Source organism: Ostrinia nubilalis, chromosome 14, assembly GCF_963855985.1.
Source record: "Ostrinia nubilalis chromosome 14, ilOstNubi1.1, whole genome shotgun sequence".
Lineage (NCBI taxonomy): Eukaryota > Metazoa > Arthropoda > Insecta > Lepidoptera > Crambidae > Ostrinia > Ostrinia nubilalis.
In genome coordinates, this window is record NC_087101.1 from 10,331,400 (window position 1) to 10,357,878 (window position 26,479).

General features: G+C 35.1%; 3 protein-coding genes across 5 annotated transcripts in view; 1 reads left to right on the forward strand and 2 right to left on the reverse strand.

The window, feature by feature from the left end:
- Positions 1 to 6,808, reverse strand: part of LOC135078127 (alkaline phosphatase) — a 25,988-nt gene extending 19,180 nt beyond the window's left edge. Inside the window, exon 1 of the mRNA XM_063972710.1 lies at positions 6,703 to 6,808. Within this exon, the coding sequence (XP_063828780.1) occupies positions 6,703 to 6,769 (67 nt within the window). The 5' untranslated portion in view covers positions 6,770 to 6,808. The remainder of the gene's footprint in view (positions 1 to 6,702) is intronic.
- Positions 6,809 to 10,939: 4,131 nt separating this feature from the next.
- Positions 10,940 to 12,335, forward strand: LOC135078269 (uncharacterized). Its single transcript, XM_063972867.1, has 3 exons — positions 10,940 to 11,174; positions 11,271 to 11,357; positions 12,108 to 12,335. The coding sequence occupies exons 2-3, from the start codon at positions 11,277 to 11,279 to the stop codon at positions 12,333 to 12,335; spliced, it is 309 nt and encodes a 102-aa protein (XP_063828937.1). The 5' UTR covers positions 10,940 to 11,174; positions 11,271 to 11,276.
- Positions 12,336 to 16,646: 4,311 nt separating this feature from the next.
- Positions 16,647 to 26,427, reverse strand: LOC135078136 (uncharacterized). Of its 3 annotated transcripts, none has more exons than XM_063972723.1 (6): positions 26,129 to 26,427; positions 25,788 to 25,824; positions 23,609 to 23,696; positions 22,111 to 22,263; positions 19,438 to 19,609; positions 16,647 to 18,474 (listed from the first exon to the last, which is right to left on the reverse strand). In XM_063972723.1, the coding sequence occupies exons 2-6, from the start codon at positions 25,799 to 25,801 to the stop codon at positions 18,392 to 18,394; spliced, it is 510 nt and encodes a 169-aa protein (XP_063828793.1). In that variant the 5' UTR covers positions 25,802 to 25,824; positions 26,129 to 26,427; the 3' UTR covers positions 16,647 to 18,391. The 3 variants fall into 3 exon arrangements, with proteins under 3 accessions (XP_063828793.1, XP_063828792.1, XP_063828794.1); XM_063972722.1 differs by having other exon boundaries at positions 26,013 to 26,427; XM_063972724.1 differs by lacking the exons at positions 25,788 to 25,824; positions 26,129 to 26,427 and adding an exon at positions 24,242 to 24,358.
- Between the last annotated feature and the right edge of the window lie 52 nt (positions 26,428 to 26,479).

Here is a 26,479-nt window from a genome sequence, read left to right on the forward strand (position 1 = left end):
TTATACTTTTCCTAGCGGAACCCCCGTACTACTCCGCCCGCACGCCCGGGCGTGCCTGCCCCTCCCTTGTGCGTAAACAAGTCGGTGCGAACGAACAACGTCGGTCACGAAACGTGGGATAATATTTTTTACGGAACCCTTGCGGCCTTTCCACGGAACCCCAGGGTTCCGCGGACCACCATTCGGGAACCGCTCGGCTAGAAGATTCTTCCATCTTGCAGCGTAGACCTTTAGCTACAGACCTTAGACAGTATTTTTGGAAAATTCTTACACTTGGTGGAGGAAGGGATGCTCTAGCTAGAGACTCAAGTCTACAAGGAGTCACATGAACTCCAGTTTTAACCCTACAGTGCACGATTTTTCCAAATTGAACAAAAAAAAAATTATTACTTTTAAATGTTATCCATGTTTCGGGAAAAATAATAAAAAAAATCTATTTTCAATATTTTTTGAAATATTTTGAGTTTTACAGTATGTACCAGATGTGTCCCAAAATGCATTAAGGGTGCCTAAAGTTTTATGTATGGTCTGACATACTGTCAGTGACAATGAAATACAACAGCAAGATTTATTATGATATATTTCAATTAAAAATTAAATTAATATTATAACAAAATGTTTTATGTATAATATAGTAAGTAACGACACCACAATATAATAGAAAATAGGAATTTAATGAGATCAGTAACCATGACGCAGTCTTTTTCCACTTGAATGAAATTTTACGGTTTAATCACTATTTAATTATATACGTTATGAAATGACATAAGACAATTTTTACTATTATTTAGGCACAGTGTCACCTTACATTTTTCACGAACTATGAAACATTTCAGCCAAATGACGTCCCGTACTAGACAAAAGCCTTCTCCAAGAATTTCCTTAACGACTGATCCCGCGCTGCCCGTTTCCAGGTACTTCCCGTGACCTTCACCAGATCATCGGTCCACCTAGTGAGGGTCCTGCCCACACTACGTCTTCCAGACCATGGACTGAAACGATGAAAGACTTCCCCTTACATCCTGGAAACGTACAACGTGTGCTCGTAGTTAACCATAACGGGGAGTTGTCGATGCCATCAGTCCTGCTGGCGTTTTTGGGTGGCACGATAGCTTTTGGCTTTTTTTCACACTTTACTCCAGCATATCAGAAACGAATGACAATCATCAGCATCATCATCATTTCAGCTACAGGACGTCCACTATTGAACATAAGCCTCCCCCAATGATATCCACAACGCCCGGTTGGTAGCGGCCTGCATCCAGCGCTCTCTTCCTGCTACCTTTATGAGGTCGTCGGTCCACCTTGTGGGTAGACGTTCCACGTTACGTTTAGATGGCCTCCACTCCAGAACCTTGCTGACCCATCGGCTGTCAGTTCTGCATACTATGTGCCCTGATCATTGCCACTTCAGCTTGCTAATCCGTCGGGCTATGTCAGCAGCTTTAGTTCATTTATTTATCTTTTCATTTCTGATTCGAAATATGCTCAATTTCAGTTTCTGTAACTCTTTTAGCGGGTCATCATCTAAAATTATTCAAGTAATATAATTACCCTTATTGCACAGTGACCCACATCAGGCACATATAAATAACATCTAAAATATGCGTTGATAGTAACTGATATCAAAAAATACTTATTTACCAATAAACTAGAAACAATAACTTACTAATAAACTTTTTCACAAACTGACCGACTTTTTCGACTGCAAAACAGTTTACTGAGTGCAGCGCTTCCGTGGCAACAAATGTGAACTATTTTGTTATGTGCTATAGTGTGTAGTTACGGTACTTTCTAATAGATGGCATTAAATAGCATCGTGCTACGAAATATAGGCAATAATTTGGTATGTACCATATGTGTCCCACTATGCGCTGTAGGGTTAAATCCGTTGACATCTGCTGCATCTGCCATCTTTTTGGCTAGAAGATTCTTCCATCTTGCAGCGTAGACCTTTTGCTACAGACCTTAGACAGTATTTTTGTGAAAATTCTTACTCATGGTGGAGGAAGGGACGCTCTAGAGACTCAAGCCTACAAGGAGTCACATGAACTCCAGTTTTAAAACCGTTGACATCTGCTGCATCTGCCATCTTCTTGGCTAGAAGATTCTTTTATCTTGCAGCTTAGGCCTTTAGCTACAGACTTTAGACATTATTTTTGAAAATAAAACGCATGTTGGAAGGACGCTGGAGACTGATAGAAATTTAATATTTAAAAATCGTTTGCACGAATCACAATATTCCACATGGTAGCGCATTTTCTTACATAACTTTTCAATTCCTATCATTGGAGGTCCGAAAATATTTCTCATACAATTTGATATCATAATGATCATTCTTCATAAAAAATTTAAAACCTGCATATTTAAAATCATAATCATTGATATTCATAATATCACTAATCATACACTTAGTTTTTACTAATATTTGTTTTCATATATTTTTCTATACTAATGATCGAAACTCATAATCATTCGAATAAATAACTATAATATTCATAAATGTGATGTATCCTAATATTTGTTTTCATAAATTTATTACTCATAAGTGTATTTATCCATATTATTGAAAATCATGATGTCAATATTCGTATTAAATCGTATTTTAACATTAAATTAATTTGAAATGGTCCAAAACAGGCAATATTTTGTGCCACAAAACTAACGTGACAGAAACGAATCGCTGCAAAACCGACTCCACGTAGTCTTGTCTGCCCTACCCCTAGAGTGTAATTTAAAAGCCGGAGGCGCGGAGGGAGGGCAGCCCTCGCCCGCTGTAACGAGGCTCAGGCGCCCGGGCGAGCTGGAGCGGCTGAGGCTGGTCGCCGAGGCGCCGAAGGCGCCGATGGCGATCCAAAAAGCCGAAGCTGCAGAAGCAAGCGTGGGTGCCTGAGCCTCGTTACGCAAGGGCGGAAGGGCTGCACATCCCGCAGCGCCGGAGACGAGGAGATACCAATGCATGCTGCATGCTCTGCATGCTTATCTACTCTATTAAATTATATATGATTTTTTTAAAGATTACGAGTATGTCTGTTATAAAGTAAATTATTCTGAACAACAACATTATGAGTTGAAGTATGTTCTTAGTAACAACATTATTAATTAAAACAATATGATCAATGAATGTTATGAAGAAAAAAGATCTGAAAATAAAAATTATGTATTTTAAATGGTTCTTGGTAGTAACAGTATTGATAAAAAAATTATGATTACTAACTGTTATGAGCTCCGATGGTAGTAATAAAAATGTATGAATAAAAAAAGTATGAAAAATAAAATTATGAAGAGAGATTATTATGAACACAAATCGGTAGTAAGACAAAGAATAGGATTTAGAATTTTATGTGAGCCAATATAGAACCATTCCACATAACTGTACAAAACATTGACAACTAAGCTACTAATTTGCGAAGTATACCTGTATGTATGGAGTGATCGCTTTTCTGTAACCTTTATAATTTGGTTGGCTTATAGAATTATTCCTGATATTTTTGGAAGTTCAATAACTTTCTTTTAAGTCTTAATTTAAAACTGAAATTAACAGGATACCTTATTTAAGGAACATTTTAATAATGTCCATTGTATGCCATGTTCCCTTGTTATTAGGGAATTTCGTATTCGGCCACAAAAGTAAGACTGTTAAATTAAACGAAATCTCTTTATTGCGCAAAGTCATATCATTTATATTTAATGTGGTTATAAAGGTGTACCAAGGGTGTATGCTACACCTTTTTATTCGATTGTAAGAGTACTGGTTTTCCTTACAAATTCGTTTATAACTGATTTTCGAAATCATTTAATTACACTGGTGTTTATCATTCAAATCAATAACTAATGTTTGAACTAATTTGGACAAATCAAGGTCTATCATTGGTATTTTTTTCAAACTTCTGCGTTGAGCCATTCACGAGATATGGAACATCACAAAACATTACCCCAGCAAAATTCTGAATAACTTTAGAACCGAAACACGAACAAATTTTGCTATTCGTGGATAAATTACTACGCAACAAAAGCTATCCATCCATGTATTTGGTTTCGGGATAGAACGACTTTCAAAAAAACATTTTGCCAGGGTAGGTAATGTTTGAAACGTTACTGCAGCAAAATCTGTTTTTTTCCTAATAACTTTAAAACTATAATTTGAACGAATTTTGCTATTAGTGGACAAATTTCTGCTCACGATGGACTAATTATCTGCTATACTCTCGACTCTCTAAAGCACAATATTTAATTTTATAAAAATTTTGCTGCGGTAATACACTCGATGTGTTTTGAATTACCATCTCTCTCGACGCTTTGGTGGAAACTGGGCTTTATATCAACAATACTTATGTAGGTAATTGTATTTTTTGGATTTTAAAGCAATATTTTTGCTAAGCCGTAAGTAAGTAGGTAATATCTACAGTTGAGACAGTTTGCGGGCGCCCTTGAGACGACCTGTCTCCATTTGCAGACCGTAAAATGTACAAATAATATGCAAACAATATGATAATTATAATGCAATTTGGTAGGTACTTTTGCTGTCAACAGATTTCGTTATCTTGTTCAATCGCGGATTAGTTCCAAATAAGTTAAGATTATCGTTAGTTTAATCTCAGATTGTAACGGAAACGCTTACTTATTTCAGAGATAAATAACACATAAATATTTTTTATCTGTCTGATGATTTTAAACAATGAATTAACTTTAGCTGAAAATAGGCAAGTTTCTATGCAAATAAACTAAGTTTGCAGAAAGTTTTTGCGTCGTCAGTTATGTTGCGGGACTATCAATCAACCTATGTACTGAAATAAAACACTGTGTTGACTGACTGACTAACAGATGTTAGTTCACTAAAATTAATAGAGGTTAGAGAATAGATTTAAGTGTCCTTCATAAAAAATACATTTATCATCTAGGATTTTTTAAAATAACAGCTTCTTGTAATGAAAATTTGAAGTTCAATCTGTGCCATTAAGTATTTCCATTAACAGCTTTAAAGTATGTAATATAAAACTTATATACAGACGAAATCGCGGGCAGCCGTTAGTCTTGGCATTCTCCACCACTCAACTGTTCGACTTAACGGAACAAAATTACACGATAAAACTGTACCTGTCTAATGGTTCGAAGGCAATAAATACATTTTTTTTTTTTTTTTATTTTTTTATTTTAAAAGTATTCTACCTTCGTTATAAGTAGTTATACCGGTTTTCCTCATCATCATCGTCTTATCAATAAAATAAATACTGCAGCGACTGATTACACTAGTTTACAAAAAAAAAAGTTTTTCTTTTACCCAAAAATAATTCATATTGGGTGTGTTTTCTACCAGCCCCCTTATTACAAAAATATAAATATGTCTCAAAATTTTATCACGTCAAGTTTTTGAGATATCCACATTAACCTAAGTAAGCTGTCTTGTTAGCCGTGTCGGTGTTTCTACTTTATTTTAATTGCGTTTATGTATTATTTTAACATTTTCACTTGTTTTAAAATGTCACCAAGGCAGTGTAAATTAAGCCAAAATAACTTTTGCTAAGTTTGTGGTCAAATTATATTGTCAAAAAATAAGAGACCAATCACTGAGGCCGTAAAACGGGCCTATTTCTATTACTTTCAAATCTCTGTAACAAACCTGATAAAAAATGGGTTCCTGGTGTAGTGTGCGAAAATTTGAGAAGTATATTATTGCACTAGGCTGCAGGAAAAAGAAAACAGATACGATTCGGCACCCCAATATTATGGAGAGAACCAACCTGAGGAACCAACAAATCACTCTAATGACTATTACTTCTGCCTCACTGAAACTGCAGGTTTTAACAACAAAAACCAAGAACATACAATATCCTGATGTTGCATCAGTCACAAAACCTGTGCTACAATCTAAAGGAGTTCTTTATCCGTCATTACCCAGCAATTCCAGTAAGGGAAATATGCTTGGTATTAATTTAAAGCAGCAGTGAAAAGTTTCCTGGGAAACTATAAATTTATCTGAGAATAATGCAGAAATTGTTTCCAAAATATTGAGGAATTACCAAAGAATGGGTGTGAATAAGTTGTTAAAAATTCATTTTTTACATTCTCACCTGAATTTTTTTCCTGAGAACCTGGGAAGCGTGAGTGTTGAGCATGGCGAAAGTTTTCACCAGGATTTGAAGGTTTTTGAGGAAAGATAACAAGGAATTTGGGATAAAAATATGTTAGTGGATTGCTGCTGGTCTATAAATAAGGGAAACTGATACTAATCAGTATATAAGAAGGAGTAACACGACTTATTTTTGATTGTTTTAAGAGATAAATGTATAAAAATGATAAAAATTAAAATAATCAATATTTACAAAATTTGACGTCCTAAATTTTTTCTAAGTTCAGTTTTTAAGTAAAGGTTAATAACTCTACCGATACATATCAGTTTCATCTCTGGGTAAAAAAACCTTGTAAACTAGTGTTACCAACAAAAAATACATTTTCAGCAAGTGTCTCAATGTCAACAACTCTCAATGACATCTACGAGTTTGTATGTTTAGACACTTTATGTTGTTCAATAAACAAGGACTGATCGATTTAACCACGTGCCGGTTACAACCACGCGTAAAAAAACTTTCGTAAATCATTTAATCGTTATTTCTATATCAAAAATAACCTTGACTATCAGTGAATGCGTAGTATAACTTTCATTATAAGTAGTGTCAATGTTTTATTTAAAAAACCACTCACCGGTCCGAAGAGAATCAGCTGCTCGGAAAATAAAGAGCGCAAAAGTTACCACTGAATAGGAGCGCATAGTGAATACTGCGGAACACGCGACCGCCGACGTGCGTGCGCGCCGGTCGCGGCTTTGATTGGGTGGACGTAGGGCTGTCTACTAAGTCGATATTACCAGAGTAGATACAAATTTGTATTTACTCTGATATTACTGTAGAGTATTTTTTATGCAATTTGAAAAATTAAAAGAAGAATTTATTTCATATAATTTGAGGGCGAAAATATTTTAGGAATGTCCATGATATTTGCGGTATTTATACACAAAATTTATTTTTATAAAGGTTTCAATTTGCAATAAAATACCTTTGGTATTTTTTGGAACAAACTAATTATTTTTGTAATTAATCATTATTACAAAACTGTAAAGAAGCGCCAAATTGTTAGCCTAGAACGCTTTCAATGTTCATTGTAATAAGTAAACACTTGTTTAAAAAATGGAAAATTCAGAATTTAAGTAAGTAAATAACTTTATTTAAAAAATATTTATCTATTGCTTTACCTTTAAAAATAATTATTAATGTGGGATGAAAAGAAAATACTACGAGCGTAAGTGTCAACCCTACTCGTGGTTTACACCCGTTCATTCATTCTATGATGAAACAAACGTTTGTCTTGTTTCGTTGAACGTATGAAAAAACTGAATGACGAATGTCTACTAGGAGGTGTTTTTGTGTTCGTTGAGAACTATTTAAAGCATATTTTATTGTTTATGTTTGTTTTAATGTTTGAAATGCCAACATTTACTGTCCGGGTCAGGCAAAGTTTTAAACTTTTAGTGAGCTGTAATGTTCTAGTCACCAATGATGTAAAATTGAATTGTACATAGTGCACGATTGACATAAAATTCATTTAAGATCGGTAAGCAGATAGTAGGTACATAATATTAAGTTTTGTTATATTGCGACTAGCGGCCGCCCGCGACTTCGTACGCGTGGATCCCGTTTTACTCCTTCATCTATCTTACGCGGTTTAGATTTTTTCATACAAATGTTTTTTCCCGCTAACTCCCGTTCCCGTGGGAATTTCGCAATATCCTGTTGTAGTAACTAAGCTTTAAGTCAACTAAGGGACCTGTATGCCAAATTTCAAGCGTCTAACTTAAGCGCTTTAGATTTTTCATACAAAAGGATTTTCCCGGTAATTCCCGTGCCCGTGGGAATTTTGCAATATCCTGTTGTAACTAAGCTTTAAGTTTACTAAGGTACCTGCATGCCAAATTTCAAGCGTCTATCTTACGCGGTTTAGATTTTTTAATACAAATGTTTTTTCCCGCTAACTCCCGTTCCCGTAGGAATTTTGCAATATCCTGTTGTAACTAAGCTTTTAGTTTACTAAGGTACCTGCATGCTAAATTTCAAGCGTATAACTTAAGCGGTTTAGATTTTACATACAAAAGGATTTTCCCGTTAATTCCCGTTCCCGTGGGAATTCCTAAGTATACTATAACCTGCCCAGGAGTATGAAGAATAATTGTACCAAGTTTTGTTAAAATCCGTCGAGTAGTTTTTGTTTCTATAAGGAACATACAGACAGACAGACAGACAGACAGACAAAAATTTTACTGATTGCATTTTTGGCATCAGTATCGATCACTAATCACCCCCTGATAGTATTTTGAAAATATATTTCATGTACAGAGTTGACCTCTCTACAGATTTATTATAAGTATAGATAATGGCAAAACTAGAGATTGCAACCCGGCCCGGGTCGGGCCGGGCCCGACCGGGCCCGGCCGGGCCCGGTACCCTAGGCACCCACCGGGCCCGGTCACCAGACCCGGTAGGTGAAACAATTTGTCTTGTTTATACCAAATCTTCCAAAGTTTATCTATCTATCAAATTTGTTATGACACGTTTAGTACTTTAAGCTGCGTTATTTGTAGAAACTTATAAAAATGAATAATTACTAATACTAATGTTACTTTTCCGTCCATGTAAAGTAATCAATTCTGTATTAAGTGTGATTTTATGACTTGAGTATTGAGTCATTGTCTTTTTCCATTCATGTACAACGTGCTCCTGACAATATCCTGTAACCCTAGGGTATTAAGACCCTTCAAAGAATCGAATGGCATTAAAATTGTTGTTCAATTCAACAATTTTTTTCAACTTATTTTTTCATATTAAAATAATTCCCTCTCTACTGCCTCATCATATTCCGTTACGCGGGCGGGGTCGACTTTCCCAATCATGCGCCGTCATTTGATTCTACCTTGAATGTAGAACCATGTATTGTATTTTTACTTATATAAATAAATGATTTACATAACTTTAATAAAGATAAATAAGTTATCAATGAATTATGTACTTAAAGACTGCATGAAAGAACTGGGTGTCAATTTTATAACAAATTAATAATAAGATTGATGATATCTTATGATATGCGATTAGGAACACATATTCTTAAGACATTTTAACTACACTCGGCATCAAATAAATCGCACCTCCCGCGACAAGCACTTATCAAACGTATGCATCCCCACTTCCCACCAATATTGGTACCATTTGAAAGCCTAGTTCTAAACTTCATTTCATTAAAGGAAAGGTTTTTACCCCAAAAATGTGTCTTTACAAGGATCCAGAGTCACTTCTTCAAGAAATAGGTAGTTACGCTATAGCCATTTTTTATGACTATAAAACTGTTAAGTTGGGATTAATCGCTATCCATCTGTTCAAGAGGACACGTGAGATCTTTATTTGGTTTTATAACCATAAAAATTGGTCTAATTGATCCCAGAGGTGAGCCCAAAGTGAGGTCTATTTTCAAGTCACATTTATGGTATATGTTAATCATTTATTTAGAAATGAAATGTATTTTTCTTTAAGGATATTTATTGGGCTTTCAAATAACACCAATATTGTTGGGGTACCATAATTGTGTCAGAAGAAAATCTTTAAAGTTCGCGTCGCGGAAGGTGCGGTTTATTTGATGTTGAGTGTAGTTTTTATTCATAGGATAGCCTTCAAGTTGCGGGAAATTAAATGGAACACGTATAGAAAATTTTCATAAAATACTTTAAAGTTTTCATCGGTAACACACAACCCGGCCGGGTCCGCCGGGCCCGGCCGGGTTGGCGACAAATGCAATCGGGCCCAGCCGGGTTGAGCAACATACCGGGTTGCAATTTCTAAAAACGTTTATCACCATGAAAACATTATGTTTTAAGAAGCATAAAATATATTAATATACTTTTAGTATAAGTCACAAAATATCGTGTTATTTATCACTGCTAACATTACTAAAATCTACACGAATAGCAGATACGGTTAAACTATCAGAAGATCATACCCCTAACTTCTTAACTAAATTACATTATCCCAGAAACTAAAGAAAAAAGCGAAAAACACCTCCAAAACTAGCAGATAAACTATGAAAGTAGGTAACAAGAATAGTATCAATTTAGGTCATAGCCCTGAGCCTACAGGGCGCACCCACACGCCCCGAGGGGCGAGAAGCGCGCCCGAGTGATATTGATCGCCCCAGCATCCACTGCGCAAGGTCGCTGCAATCCTGGTTAAGATGAAGATCTTCCGAATCGACTATATTAGCAATGTCGTGTCTTGTTTTCAGAATTATTTAATAGAGATACATTGGTAGGCCTACTTACTTAGGTACTTAAACATGGGTACATAACTGGCTTATAAAACAAAAGAAAGAAAAGATCCCAAAAATACCTCATTTTATAAATTACGAGTATTTTTAAAAGGTCGAATGGCAGTTCATAATAGCCAAAACGACAGAAAATTCTAATTTTTTCTATATTTGCTTCCACAACAATGGTAGTATCATACATTAACTAGTGCTGAAACTGAAATAAATCCACTGTAGCTTGTATTCAGGTATAACGACTGACTTAGAACTGAAACTGAAATGGATTCACTTCAGTTTCTTATGTTTTAGGTTTCACGAATTTTCAAACACGTTCGCCTCTCGCCCTAAATATTGCTTTCAAAACCATTTACTAAAATAACATGTCATAGGAGTTTCAATCGATTAGAATAGAATAGAATAGAATAATCTTTATTGCCAAAACTGTGTACATTGGACTTGGACTTCAAGTTAAAGAAGTTCTTTTTAACTATTCAACATCGAGGGAGGCTTCTCCTTAAATATTCGTAGACTTCAATCAAAGTTATCCTTACAGGCTGAAGTTGCCCCTTTTACAATGGTTTCGCGGAATTACTATGTATTAAAATGATATTATACAACTGTACCAATTTAAGTGTGTGCTGAAATCGAGCCAGTTGGCAATTTGTGTTGTGAATCGATCAAATATAATTAAGTATGCTACGTATTGTTAGGAATGCCTCTCATTCAGTAATTTCGTGATTCACTTAAGGTTCTCGTTCAAGTGTTCAGTGTTGGTTATAAGTTCTAAGTGTGTGTTGCTTAGGTTTTCCTGAAAAAATTTCCTCTTTTAAAAGGTATGTATTCACGAATTTCAGAGAAAAACTTATACATTTAGTGAAGTTTTTGACAAGTAGAATATTATTCTCTAACATTGTGTTCCTGTATTTCAGGCAAGAATGGAGCTCCCCGTGTTGGATAAGTTTTGCTTCGTATTCGGCTTAAAAACAGGATGCATTACTATGGGCATATTAAATTCAGTGAGTATTTTTAATTATTTGAAAGGTTAAACATTTTAAAGGTCTCGTTTTCTTGCGATCACAAATTTTATAGGTGCTTTACTTATTTATTGGTTGATGGACCGTACGATTAATGATAGAATGAAAGTTAGTTACATGTTGGAATATTTGTAAGAACACTCTACATTTTTTAACTACAGTTACTTTATAAATAGAACACGTGGTGTAGTTAATAGTTGTTGGTGGTTGGGTGGCTTAATGTTAGTTCAAAATACTTGGGATTGCCATCATCACTGAAATTCACTAAAAATCTAAAGCAGTAGAGTTTCTAATCTTCAGTGAGAGTCATTACGTTATAATTGGGACGTGGTCTGGGATTTTTAATAATCTGCTAATGACATAATATTTCCAATGTCATTAAACAAATTGTAGGACCAGCAGTAAAAGTCGATAAATTTTATCTTACTCCCATGCCACATATTATTTTGACTTAGGTGCAGTAGAGTTATCTTACGCCTATGTCACATATTTTGACTTAGGTGTAGTAGAGTTTGTATAGTTTGAGCTTGTAGAGTAAGAAGTTTAGCTCTACGTGAGATCTGATTACTTTTTTACAACGCGAGCCATTAATTATAGCATAATTTTCATGAAAAATGTTGCCAAGACAAGATTCTCGTCTATTTGGTGGGATGACTACATATTTGGAAACCCGAGACCTAAGATCTTCCACATTTCAAAATGCTACATTCAGATCTGAATGTTCCCTTCCAGATCTTTACGTTCACGTTAGCCATAATCCTGATAACCTTCGCGGTGGACATCAAGGAGGCGTCGGAGGCGGCCAGCAAGCGGGACGACAGCGACGCGACAATGTCGTCCGTGGTCTACACCATCGTCGTGCTACTTGTCGTGCTGCTGTTCGTGAAGTTCGTGCTAGATATGGTCTTCGTGTTTGCGGTTTATAAGGCAAGTTCCCACGCATTGTATATTTTGGATTAGCAATGGAGGAAGCACGCGTATTGGGTCTCGACACTGGATTACCTAACTTAAAATCTAGTTTTTATACAAGCAACTTTATAGACCTCTGATAATAATATGACTGTCAATTTCGAATTTACGTACTTTCTAAATTATGAGATCACTAGGCTTATCAGAATACCCTACCCTAAGTATGCTTTATAAACTTGGTACCAGCACACGCCTAAAAGTGTCCCCTGAAAGTTAAATTCAGGACCGACCTAATTTCCTCTGTACTATACACAAGTACTACATACTTAAGCACTCTTCAGAAGGGGAATCTCTTAACTGTTGAAACATTGTTAAACAAATAAATAAATAAATACTGAGGACTTACCTTATCCCATCGCTTTTCAGGAGAAATGCGGCATCATGAAGAAGTACTGCATCTTCTGGATCGTGTTTCTGGTGCTATTCATCATTGGCTTCCTCAAGAGCCTGTTCCACATGGACGCGGGGAATGTGATTGCCCAGATCCTGTTCTTGGGTAAGTTCATAGTATACTTTAGCTTACAAAAGCTTTAAGTTCCACCAGTTTCACACGCATAATGGTCTGATCAAGAGGCTTAATGCGATCGCCCTGCTAAAGTAACATAATATCCCAAGTGAATGAAAAAAAGAATTGTATACTTATTTCAGAAAACTTAAGGCTATTACAATATTTAAATAATTGCTGAAAGTTGTACATATTTATAGTCGATCGATTAAAACAAGCACAAACTTGAGGCTTGTGGATTTTGTGCATGTTACAGTCAGATTTTTTCCAATTTCACCACAAGAAAATTACGATTAGTTCTATACTTGAACATGCTGTAAAGCGAATAGTTTTGGTCTTACGCTAATGCACGTTACTTAGTCAGAGGAATTTCTTCAATGTTTCTTTGAAGATGTTTTAGATAGTATTTTTATTTTTTGTGTTGCATTGGTGCATTGCATAAATTGCATTCCACTTTTATGTATTAATTTCATACTTCTTTCAGCTGAAAACATTTACTACATCGTCGTGATACGAAGCTACCTGATATCAATCAACGAAGAAGGTGTTCTTTAAAGAGTTTTTATAATATTCGATTTATTGATCACGTTACGTTAATCGAATTTTGCATTTTATTAACTCTTTTATAATTTTACGGAGTATTTAATCAAGTTCCTTTATATTCGTAATTTTTACGTATTTTGTGAAGTTGTTATTGCGATTATTGCCAGTTAAAATATACAATCGATTAATTTTAATTCTTAAGACAAAATAGATACCAAGTTACCGCGAATGAATTGAATGATTATGAAACTACACATTTTTATAGGTCGAACAAAACTTAAGCCACCATTTGCAATAGGTATTTTTACGGCATAAAGACAAATCTGACGACATTTTCCATGTTAAATGCGTCGTTGCTATTAAGTCACAACGAAACAGACCAACGCGGCAACGTAGGCTTAAACATAACAAATGATTACCTTGGAAAACCCTCCTTTATGCACTTGGGTAATAAGCTAGAACTAGAAACCTTCCATCGCAAAGGTGTTCGATCCATTTTATGTAATGATCTTGTAAAAGATTTTGTAACTAGAATTATCGTGCATTTAAGTATATCGGTGTTTACTTAAATTAGTTTGTTGAGTCATGTTTAGATAGAAGTATTTATCAAATTAGTTTCGTGAATAGAAAATTTATACCTACTGTTATAATATTAATAGATTTTGAATCCAATATCTATTTCATATTTGTAATATTATAATCAAATCAAATATTGGATAATAGTTGTAGTAAGTGCCATATCAATGATGTCCTATTTAGTTTTGTGATTGTATTGTATTAAATGCCAAAGAAGAGAATCAGCCTATCTTTTTAACAGCTCGATAGGTTTGCAATGTTGGTTAAATTGTTAAATTATCAAATGATTTAAGGACCAAAAGAAATAGGTAAAACGTCAACGAGCTTGATTGGCAAAGGAATGTTTATTATACGAGAATGGAAGGAGCTAGGACCACTAATACGAGAAGTTGGACACACGATGTGTTTGCTTCAAAATGAACTTTTGAATAGGTGCTCGTATTTTGGAATGCTGACACTGTAAAGTCCGATTTATGAATGGAAGAATACGTCCGTGGATCATTGTATTGTTATTTTGCTTAGTATTATGAAACGCCGACTAAAGCCAACTCCCGCGCCAGTTGAATCCGGGAATCAAGGAAGCAATGTAGAGCTATACTTAGTGATCCAGGTTATCTTTGTGACATTTCATGATAAGTTTATTGTCATGTCACCTGCTGGCAAATACCTATTATTATAACAGATAACTATGGTTCTACTTTAAACTCAAAATATTGTCGATCTTCGTATACTAACTTATCTTTTTATGCCTCAATCGACGTGAATAGACCTACCTTTGGGGGAAAAGTGTCATTAGTGTCGATCGAGATTACGGGGACAGTTAAACCATTTTATGGATCATAAACACGACGTCAGCCTGAGGCGATCCAATAAGCTAACCCGACATAGGCATAATAAAAATAGAGACAACATGTAGGTAATGAATGATTTACCTAAATAGAAAAATCCAAAGAAATACAACCAATTGTAATGGATTGTCTCTATGTAGGTACATTAGTGTTGTTTTAGTTAACTAATAATGTTAGTGTACATGTTTCCAATCCAATCCTATTGACGTAATCGTGGATTGGCTTATTGGGTTGTGTCAGGGATTGGTGTCATGAAAATGGTCCAAGAGACTAGTTTTTATTACCTCCAAGATTACCGGATTCCATTAGCACCGATTGTAAGTTTAGATAATCATATTTTCTTACGTAAATATAAATTCAGGTTGTGAAATAATTTTGGCTATGTATTGATTCAGTCAGATGCATTGTATAAATGTAAAAATAATGTGGTAGATCATTTGACATTAAATTAGAGACTTGTCTTCCATTACGTAGTTATAAGTAAACATCATTGTTTCTCTCATTTTGAATGACCTAGGCATGAACTGCTATTTTATAGGCAATGCATTTGTCTTGCAATGTTTTGCATGAGCTTTCTATGAATGAAGGATATCAGAAAACTGGCCATTATCAAAATATGAATGTTGCATTATTACCAGCTATTTTACATATCTTAAAAATATTTGTGATATGATCGCATCTCTTATCTTTTCATAGTTTAATAGTGTTCACTACATTTAAAGAAGATTTATATGGATTTTTAAAGTTACTAAAATAATATCAAAGTCTCTGTCCTATCTTAAATCGACTCTGAAACTAAATTATATCAGGACGTACCTAATATTTTTAGCGAAAAGTCAAATAATTTATAATAATATTATTATACATATTTGAAATAGCAACGATTGTACCTACTATTATCATATTATTATAGTATTACTTCGCAGTTTTAGAACTAGTTAAAATACTGTGGTTACGTCGATGGTTGGTTCTTAATGCATTGTGTCTTGGTAATATTGAATTAGGCTATTGGCTACCAATTATTTTATAATGATAAAATAAATCATCATATTATGCAGTTGAACAAAAGATTCAGTTTTATTAAGGACAAAAACAATTTTTGAAAACATAGGGACAACTTTAAAGATTTTTCCTTGTCAAAATAAATAATAATGATATTTCAATTTTGAAATGGACGGAAAAAAATACATTTTTTATGAGCCCTTTTGGTAAATTACAACATAAGTAACTTACGCCCGTATTCACAAACATTACTATGAGATCTCACAGTGCGCGTGGACGCACAGGGTGACACACGAACCAATCACAGAGCTTTATTCAACGCTGTGTGTTCGATTTGCTGCTTCACTTAAGAAAGCATCGTTTGTGAATACGGGCGTTAGTTACCCTTGTCTAAAAAATATTTATTTATTGTAAATTAGGATCTTTGCATGACATTAAGCAATAGTTTCTTAGCGAGTACCTACAATATTAACTGCCAGTAGGAGACTGAGTATACATACAGTCGTGGATGCCATTTAGCCTAATTCTAGCTATAAATGTGTAAACTTCCTTAGATATCAAATTAAAGAAAGACAATAATACGTCCTTCGCTTTAATTAGATCATAGTTAATCGTGTCCAATAGTTCCCTTGATCTTTACGGCAGAAGCAAATAATCCAGACTATTTATAATATTGGTATTATAATGTAAATTACCTCCTATGACTAACAACAACATACATTTATCTACATACTTATTGTATTTCTGTTAATGAACTTGTAATATAACTAAGCATTCGATTCTTACAGGGTCCCCAATTACTAACATTCAGAAAATGAAACAATAATATCAAATATAAAATGTATATTACGATAAATAATATATTTGCTATAAAATATTTGTCGTAATTGTATGTTCCAATACATATTAAAAAAAACTTTTTATAGCTGGCAGGACTTATATTATTTAACTAATTAATACATAATGCAAGGTATGTATACATATTATTAATACATACATAGTACCTATCAAAAAGATCTACATTTTATTAACAACAGAATTATAGGTACCCCAAATACCCCAGCTATAAATAAGTTATTATACATACTTAATATAATATTGTTACATGAATATTAACTTCTTATAGTCTTAATATTTGCTTCTCAAATCGATTTAAAAATATAAGAGAATCCTGCAAACGGTATATTTACATTTTATTTAAAATTATCAGTATTTATGGATTTATAAATGGGATTTTCTTGCATTTTTACCCTAAAGTGTTGACTATTTATGTAACTATTTACCTGTCCTTTACGATGAATGTACTCCTTCAAGTATACATATTAGAAATTTCGTTAGAAATATTTTATATGCATGTATTTAAATTTTATCAAGGCCTATTCATATTGATCTTACCTTCTTTTTTAAAACTATTTTTACAACTTTAAATAAAAAGACAATAAAATGTTGGTAGACTTGTACTTTTACGTACAGAGTCTATTGCGGTGCTATTATTTTGTATTCAATTTCGAATATAATTATTATTGTAGTAGATATAATGAGTATATCGGTAAGTTACAGAATCAATTTTTGCGATTTCTTTGCCTTTCTCAATGTGAATAGGCCTTAAGTTGATGTCTGCACAACTATCGATCAATTAAAACGCTTTAAATGTTGTAACAATTATTTACAATGTGAATTGAATTTAATTTTATAGAAATTTTGATGTTTGTGACTGTTGTACAACGCTTTGTTAAATGCATTGTGTATTTAAATAAAAACGTTATAGCAAGAATTGTTTTTATTTTTTGTATCTAATGGTTACAGATACCTTTTCCCATAAATTTCCTAATTAGATATGGACGGATATCGCAAGCATAATATTTCAAAATAATCAACAATTTTACAGCTTCGTGAAAGGCATGTTTTTCTATAGTTTTCCATCTCAATAATTTTCTAAATCGAAATAAATAAACACAACAATGATTTCAAATACTTGTCTTATAAATATGTCTATTTAAGTATGATTAAATTAAGCTTAAGCGATTATGATTGTAGGTAGAATGACTAGAAATAAATGTTTTTTGTCCATTTTAAAAATATGTTACGTAGCTACATTATTATTTGTTAATATTTAAACACGCAAAATGGACATTCGCTAAATTGAAATATGCAATTATATATTTATTATAGATTTACCTTCATAACAACAGAGTATAAGTAGTGACTTCCAAACAACTTTACACCTAGGTAATACCTTTTTTAAAAATACGTAATATTCTTATTCTAAACCTTAAGTATAAATAACAATGGCTTAACTAACTTACATGGCTTACACATAAAATACCAACAATCACCTTGAATACACTTACAAGTTAACCATCCAGTCAATATAAATCCAGACTGGTCACCGCAAAACACTTCACCACACATGTCATGTTAATAACATCCGACCAAAAGGCCAAAGATAATTATGTCATAATCACGTCACAAAAAACTTGTCACAGAGAATCACGTCACTAAAACCACAAGTTGTCACACTATAACAGGCTGGTCATGTCGTTCGTGATCGACGTGGTCCATTGGAACTGCCCTCAAATGGGTATCGCACTGTCACCGTCGTCCTTCATGGTACGATACAGGGAGTTCACTACTGCCAAGTAGTACACGGAGTATGCTGGAACAATAAAGGTGATTGTTATTGTTATAGTTACGCGATAAACACTACAAAAAACTAGGACACTATTGTATCTTCTTCTTATTAGTTGGGCACTCTTGTCAGAGTGGTCGTGGTTGCGCTGACGAGGTAGGTACATGGTGGGGTGATGTCATCTCCGAGGGTAGCTCTCCTGGCGATGTGCTTCCGTTTCTGACGGTTAGAGGCGTCGCGAGTAGACCGCGTGCTCTCCTGTCTTCAACCTGGCCCTGAACTACCAGTCTCTCCATCGAGTTCGTATTCGTATTTGTATCTTAAAGTATTGTATTTAACTTATAGGAGACATTCCTTTAACCCAGGGTTACAATTACAAAATGCCTGTAAATGTTCGCGTAAAATCCAACTAAGGCAGTGAAGAGTTAGCAAATAAGATACATAAATTAAAGTCTGTAGAGTGAACCCACAACTAAATTAATTTGGGTTACGAGACTGTGGTACAGCGTAAGTGTAGTTCACAACTAAGGATCTGCCCTTCAGCGCAAAGTGGACCACGTATGACAAACAAAGGTAAGTAAACCCGTTAAAGTAAGGTAAGTTTGGTCAAAGTATTTTGTTTTATCCACAACTATGGTAAGTGATGATCAGGCCGAAGGTGGAAGCGAGCTTCACCCGGAATCCTCAACCACGGAGGAATTGGCTATCTTACCTCTAACTGCCGGAACACAACAATGCTGTTAACATTGTTGTTATGGCGACACAGACTTATGTAAAATGGTGGTAGCTAGCCAGGCGGACTTATAACAATACCACCAACCAAACCGAACAGAAAAATCTGCCCCCACTGGAAATTGAATCCGGAAAGTAGGTTCTTTCAAAAACATTATTGTCCATGATTGACACTTGAAGATTGGAGATGTAGAGCACATTTTTGTTGCAAAATATCTATTAAAACGGCCCAAGATGTTATACTATACTGTCTCCCACCTGCTCCCGCAAAGAACATGATGACCACCAGAGCGATGTTTCCCGCGGAATCCAGGAAATGGCTCTTCTTGAGCTCGGGACTGAACAGGCACGTCACCACCGCGATCAGGAATATGCACAGGATGAACACCGAGTTGAACACGATAGCCAGCTGCAGATAGCCGGGACGCCTCTGGAACACAAAAAAATATGATCACATTTCATCATCAGATCATTAACGCCCGTATTCACAAACGATGCTTGCTTAAGTCAAGTTTGTTGCGGCGCTTCTTCTCAGCACTTGCCAAATGTTGGTCTCGAAGCGCTGGTAGGGTAAAAAGATTATGAGACATGTAGAGGCTCCTTAAGAGCAAAATGACGATTTGTAAGAACTATTTATTAGTCTAAACAAATAAAGAAATTTTGACTTTTTTTTTTTCAAGCAGCAAATCGGATGCACAGTTGAATAGAGCTCTGTGATTGGTTCATGTGTCATCCTGTGCGTCCACACGCACTGTGAGACCTTATAGTAATGTTTGTGAACACGGGCGTTAGTCTCTACTACAAGAGTATATTGACTCTCTTTATTGGGGCAAATGGAGGATTGGGTCTACACTCTCCGCGATGGCCAGACGAATTAGGGAGAGTTCGTTCGTTCGTTCGTTTCAGCCAAATGACGTCTACTGCTGGACAAAGAACACTGTGCGGCGCAGGACCGTTCATTGTGGAAAACCTTGGGGGAGGGTGAGTTCATATAGCAAGTAAGGAAAAAACTTAACTCTTATAAAAACATCTGTTCCAATTCTGACCGAAGGACACGACCAGAAATCGTATGTGTTTTTAATTTAGAAGGGATAAATCTTTATTCTGAATAGTATTATGCAGTATTGATAAAAATACAGAACGATCTACAGTCAACTTGTATTGAAAATTAGAAACGGTTGCGTCTATTCAGCTTAGCATCATCATTACTTTTTGCCAAATGATGGTTGAAGCACATTATGAAATTACTATCTTCCGGCTGTGGCCTTGGAAGGAACATTAGTCTAGTAATTGGTACTGTATAAGGCTATTTTGTTCGTAGAACACTTAGGCTGAGTTGCACCATCTTACTTTAACTGTAATAAACGTCAAAAATATGTCAAACTTCATACAAAATACACCGGTTATCGATAAAGTTACCGTCAAATTGGGTAGTGCAACTCAGATAGTTAGCAAATAAGTACTAACTTCTGCCTGTATTGCATTTATTAAGATTTTCAGTACTTAAGTATCTGGCTCTGACCTCGTAGTCCACGCCCCTATACAACTAACTCGTACAATAGACGGTCATAATACCTGTATAATAATAAGTAGTATCTCTATATAGAGAGATATAGAACGATGAAGAGAGATGTAAGTAAAGTTAAATTTCGAAAAATTTCCGTGAAAAATAGTGCATTGAATTGAGCAAATAAAAGAAGAATAGTCAGTTAAAAATGATATTTACGTGGTTTCAAGACCATTGTTCGAAGTCCTAGGAAGACTCATTTGTTTTAATTAAAGTAATGGCTGGGACATGGCATATATTTTCTCATAAGTATGTGAATGGCTACAATAGATTATGATTTGTTTGTTCTATTCACTGGTTTAAATGCTTGTTTACCGTTACTTTTGTTGGCGAGGATTTACCTACGTAGCTTTACAAAATACATGACTGATGGTCACAAAAAGTCTTAGAAAAAGAAAATGATCAATCAAATTCATATTTGACTAACCAGCCATACTCATGGATAATATGAGGTTGCCCTCGGGCTCCCGCTCCCTGCCACCAGATTGCCTTTGATTATTAACTTGTGAAGATGAGCTTACTTCGCCAGCAATTTTAGCTTTAAATAATTTTTCACGTTTTTCACCATATTTCTTACCAAATAAGCGCAGGATGCCAATAGTGCTGAGGGCAGGGAACATAACCATGCTCATGGATATGATGTTGTCCTTTGGCTTTCTTTCCCTGCCACTAGTTTGCTTTTGATGTTAAACTTGCGAAGACGAGCCAGCTTCGCCAGCGATCTAAACTGCAGATTGGTTTTCACCATATTTCTTACCAAATACGCGCCAGCCCCCGCCACCAGATCACCTTTAATGTTAAGCTCTTGATGATTGTGACTGCATTCATAGAGGATCTAAGCTGCAGTAGAATCTTTTTCAGGATATACACTATCTTACCAGAGCAGTGAACATGACCATGCTACGGATATGAGGTTGTCCTCGGGCTCCCGCTCCCTGCTACCGGTTTGCCTTTGATGCTAAACTTGTGAAGATAAGCCTTCTTCGCCAGCAATCTAAGCTGTAGATAATTTTTCAGGTTTTGCACCATATTTCTTACCAAATACGCGCCAGCCCCCGCCACCAGGTTGCCAATGGTGCTGAGGGCGGAGAACATGACCATGCTCATGGATATGAGGTTGTCCTCGGGCTCCCGCTCCCTGTCACCAGACCTTTGATGCTAAGCTCTTGATAATATTGTGCATGCATTCACCGATTATCTAAGCTGCAGTAGTGCAAGGCGAGAGTGAATAGGCACTTACAGGGCCTAAAATGTACCATCCTAGACTGCATCCCACTTAACATCAGGTGCGATTGTGGTCAAATACCTGCCTTGTTATGCAAAAAAAAATGAATCTTTTTCAGGGTATAAGTACACTATCTTACCAGATACGCTCCAGCTCCCGCCACCAGGTTGCCAATGGTGCTGAGGGCGGAGAACATGACCATGCTCATGGATATGAGGTTGTCCTCGGGCTCTCTCTCCCGGTGCCGGGGCAGGTTCCAGGCACCCGCCGTGATGTTGGCGACGCAGCCCAGCTGGAAAACGAATAGAATCCATGTTATTGGGACCTGGATTATTTTTGGTTTGAGACAAAATGAAATGGGCTTGGTGGAGAGTTGTGGTACAAGGAGTTCTCCGTAGTCTGACTAATAAGGGATGAAAGAGGGGACTCTATAATGATTAGTTATACGATTGGGATCAATTTTATTGGGTGCTGCATTCATTCTATATTTAATTTTGATACAGAAGCATAGGGTTTTTAATCTGCGCTGATCGCGAGCATAGATAAGGATTTTTAACGCGTTTTTTAATAACGGAAGAAAGAGGGAACTAGCAATGGTTTTAGGAGGTGGGTAGTCTTATACCTTGGCAATTAACGACAAGTAGCATCAAGTAATAACCTACGTAATCTACCGCTGTTCTCGTGAGAATAGTTAGGCATAGAGCATTTCCTAGACGCTAGAAAGCCTTCACATGCAGTGTGTACCTAGGTAATCATACAACAAGCTTGTAGATTCCTTGTTTAAATTGATAAACAATTTATAAAATTGTAATTATTATTATGTAATTTTATTTCGTTTTTGTGCAAAAGGACTACCGTTACGATAGTGTGCGTGTTTTTTTTTTGCGTGCCGCTTGTCATAAATTCGCCAAGTGTCTGCTATTAAAAGTTTGATTTGTGAAAAGGATTTTTCATTTAATATACCTTTATTATATTCAGATCAACGTCGACAGTAATACAAATAATTTAAAAAAATAATATCCTCGTTTGGTAACAGTCTTAAACACATACCTAGTACATAGTATGCTTATGTAGATAAATGAATAAGCATAAAATCTACTCGTTCGGCAACTCATTCAATGACACAAATGCCCCATGGAGCGAATAGTGGAAGTAACATAATGGCGAACCTTTGTGTTTTTCACGAGATCCTATCTAGGTGACCTAAATGTCCTAAATATCCTTATTTTCCCCATAAATTCTCTCAGAATTGGAGCGGAAATTGAGTACGGAAAATAAGTCAATATCTCAAGTAAACGAAGTATCTGTCGTATAAAATAAGATAATATTATTTATAGAAAATTGATTCAATCGTTTGTAGTTAAGGAACGTATAAAATTGATTCTTTTATTCTAATAATGGTATCATAGATTTAGATTAATGACCCAGTTATGGAATTTCGTTGGGTCAAACGACAGAATTGGATAATAGCCTTCTCACAATAGTGGTATACATATGTTTATTACTATTGATATGACTTTATTGATTGATACCATTAATAAAAGTCATCTGTTGACTCATCGTGCATAGTAAATAGAGCAAAATTATTTAAGTGATCATTCTTTTTTATTTTTTTTCTTTGTTTTCAAAGTACTTACAATGGACAAGAGACATACTGCGTAGAACCCGACCTCCAAAGGAAGAAATCCACAGCATCTTTTCACCATCGGCAGAGGCATTTTCTCTCTGAAAAATGCATATTTCATAGATAACACCATGATCATAATTCTAGCCACTAAGTACTTGTTCTAATTTCTAAAACTAAGCTGTACTTAAGTGACTAAGCGAAACGTTAAATTAATTGGAGATTAAACGCTAGGTGACAAATTAATGTTTGATAAAAATTCTAATAGGTAACTATAAGTACTACTTCCTATAAGTAATTTAAATTACAGAAATACCTAATCAAATACTACATTTGCACATACACGATTAAATAACTAGACTTTAATGGAAATCCTGATCCCAATGACCTAACCGAATGTTTGTTTAGTTTGCAAAGTCGATAAGCTTTGATAGAGCTTATATCGCTAAAATAATGTTTTTATGGTTTGTTTTAAAATAAACACAACACGTAGGTAAACAATGCTATCACGTCACGAATGACGACACTACTCGCGTGTAGATTTAAATAATATCATCACTGATTTATTTATTTAAAACTGTGATATCACTTCACACGGCACTAATTTCGTTACTTCCTATATTTTTAAAATTTCGCAACCACTTACTTTTACAATTCAAAACCCGAACGATTCACGATTTAAAAAATGCGGATAAAACGTGAAGCGCGTCTATTTCAGTGTGTTCAGTCGCCGATGTCTCTGGCGGGACAACTCTTTTAATATGGTCGTGGGAATTCGACATAAAAAATTCATATAGCGCGGCCGCCGACGGCGGAATGGCGAGGCGTATAATGGGCATGCCAAAGAGGACGTGTGCCTTGCGATATGGGATATAAAAAATCCCTTGCGTAATTAAGGGAGAAAGGAGAGCTTTTATTTCGTAGAAGATTCGTAGAGTGTAGAGTCCACGAAAAAGGAAAAAAGAATGGTCGAAAAAAGTAGAAGTTACGTTTCAAAATTATACGGTTTTTTAAATCAAATAAACTAGTTAGAATGTTGACTTATTTAATACCAATAGGCATTGGTACAGTAAATAATATTTCTGTTAATATTTAAGTGGTGTTATTATTATAGAGTTTGAGCGTGTGTCATTAAAATTTATATTTTTCGGTCAAGGACGTCAATTTTAGATAACCTTGCCTATCCAGACTACGAGAATAATAAAATACTTTAGGATTCTAAGAAAGTTGATTGAATTCCAAGGATTGGCTTACTGACCTAAGCTTACATACCGAACTGGGATATGATTAATAGTAAAGTCAGGAAATGAAGATGTGCTTACGAATTTAAGATAATTTAAAAGAAAATGTATTTTGTAACTAATAATATTTTTTTAATCCTGTAAATATTGATTTGTATCACCAATAGTGTTAACGTTTACCATTAGGTTTGCTATTTATTATTCGTTTACTTAGTGCCACTTATTGCTTTGCGTCTGCATTGTTTTTATGTAGAGTTTAAGGAGTATTTACGCAAAACAATGGTAGAGTACGTAAGTACATAAAAAATGTTGCGATGAGTTGAGACGTTGAGGCAAATGGTCGTTAACCAAGATTTATGTTTGTTTATCCATTGTACAGAAGATTGCTCATCAAGCTTAACGTGGTTTTTAATTTTTAATCTTAGGTAGTTGTAATAGGGGTCAATTTACAATAATGTATTCTGATGTAGTGACTGTACACTTCATAGAGTATAATACACTTTATAGCCTAACTGCTACTATATGAAGTGTACATAGTGACTGTACACTTCATAGGCTCTTTATTCCGGGGTAGAGTAGAAGGTAGAAGGTTTTACTCTTAATTTATGTCTTTAATTTTCATTAAAACATAATTAACTCTGAATGTTTCGATCAATATTTTTTGCCAGGTAGTACATTATACTACACTGATTAGTGTGACTGAGTGACTCTACTATGATTGCCATTCAATCAGAATTATTATCTCAAAATTGCACTTGACCATAGTCGCGACTTCTTTTTTCGATTCATTATTACACATTAATTCATAATGATAATTAAGAATGCAACATTTGTAGCGATTATTCACCGCTTTACTATGTAATGTACCTACTTAGCGTTACGATAATAATTCAAATTGACTGTAGAACTGTACATTTTATTCTCTTTTTAATAAGATTAAAACACACTAACCTGTTTATCAACATTAAAATTCACTCCACAGTTGCTGCTGAAAAAGTTAAGGCACAAAATGTCTAACACACTGTATTTACTTAAAAGAATAATGGAATTTTATCCAATACTTCATTATACACTTTACGTATCACCTAACATAAACAAGTTTTTATTATTATAAACATTTAAAGTCTCGATAACAAAGTATAAAATGAGAAAAAGACAGCGACATATTTACTCAACTGCTAAATATAAGTAGGTATTTACGCTTTACGATCCGTTCGGTCGCATCGTTCGTTCGGTCAGTCTATATTTATGTGCGGTTAATTATATAAATTCGGTGCATGTTCTATAAATACCAGTCGCCGTCGATCTCTAGAACGTGTCCAGTTGTCTGCTCATTGTTGCAGTGACCAACGCTCGTTGGTGTTAATTGCTAATTTATTAACTCTTCAAACTGATAACTGTTGCAATATTTAATCACAGATAAAGATAATATTTTAATAATGTTACTACAGAACTTTATATGCAACTAAATTAACACAAAACAAATGAAGGTGACACGAACGCGGGAATTTTTTAAAGTTAGAAAAAAGAAAAACGTTTTTCTTTTAATGTTAGTGGCCAGCGCGTGTGCGGCCGCCAGTGATCAACTAGCGATGTGGCGCTTCCTACATCCGCTGACTGATGGACGGCCATGGCCTTGCGGA

Bases quoted from the DNA above. Each gene is read 5' to 3' on its own strand.
- LOC135078269 (XM_063972867.1), top strand. From the start codon at position 11,277: ATGGAGCTCCCCGTGTTGGATAAGTTTTGCTTCGTATTCGGCTTAAAA. The intron at 11,358-12,107 runs GTGAGTATTTTT...GTTCCCTTCCAG, and splicing joins CTATGGGCATATTAAATTCA to ATCTTTACGTTCACGTTAGC.
- LOC135078136 (XM_063972723.1), bottom strand. The intron at 22,264-23,608 runs GTAAGTACTTTG...TTCGTTTTCCAG, and splicing joins CAGTATGTCTCTTGTCCATT to CTGGGCTGCGTCGCCAACAT. The intron at 18,475-19,437 runs GTGGGAGACAGT...TTATTGTTCCAG, and splicing joins CATGTTCTTTGCGGGAGCAG to CATACTCCGTGTACTACTTG.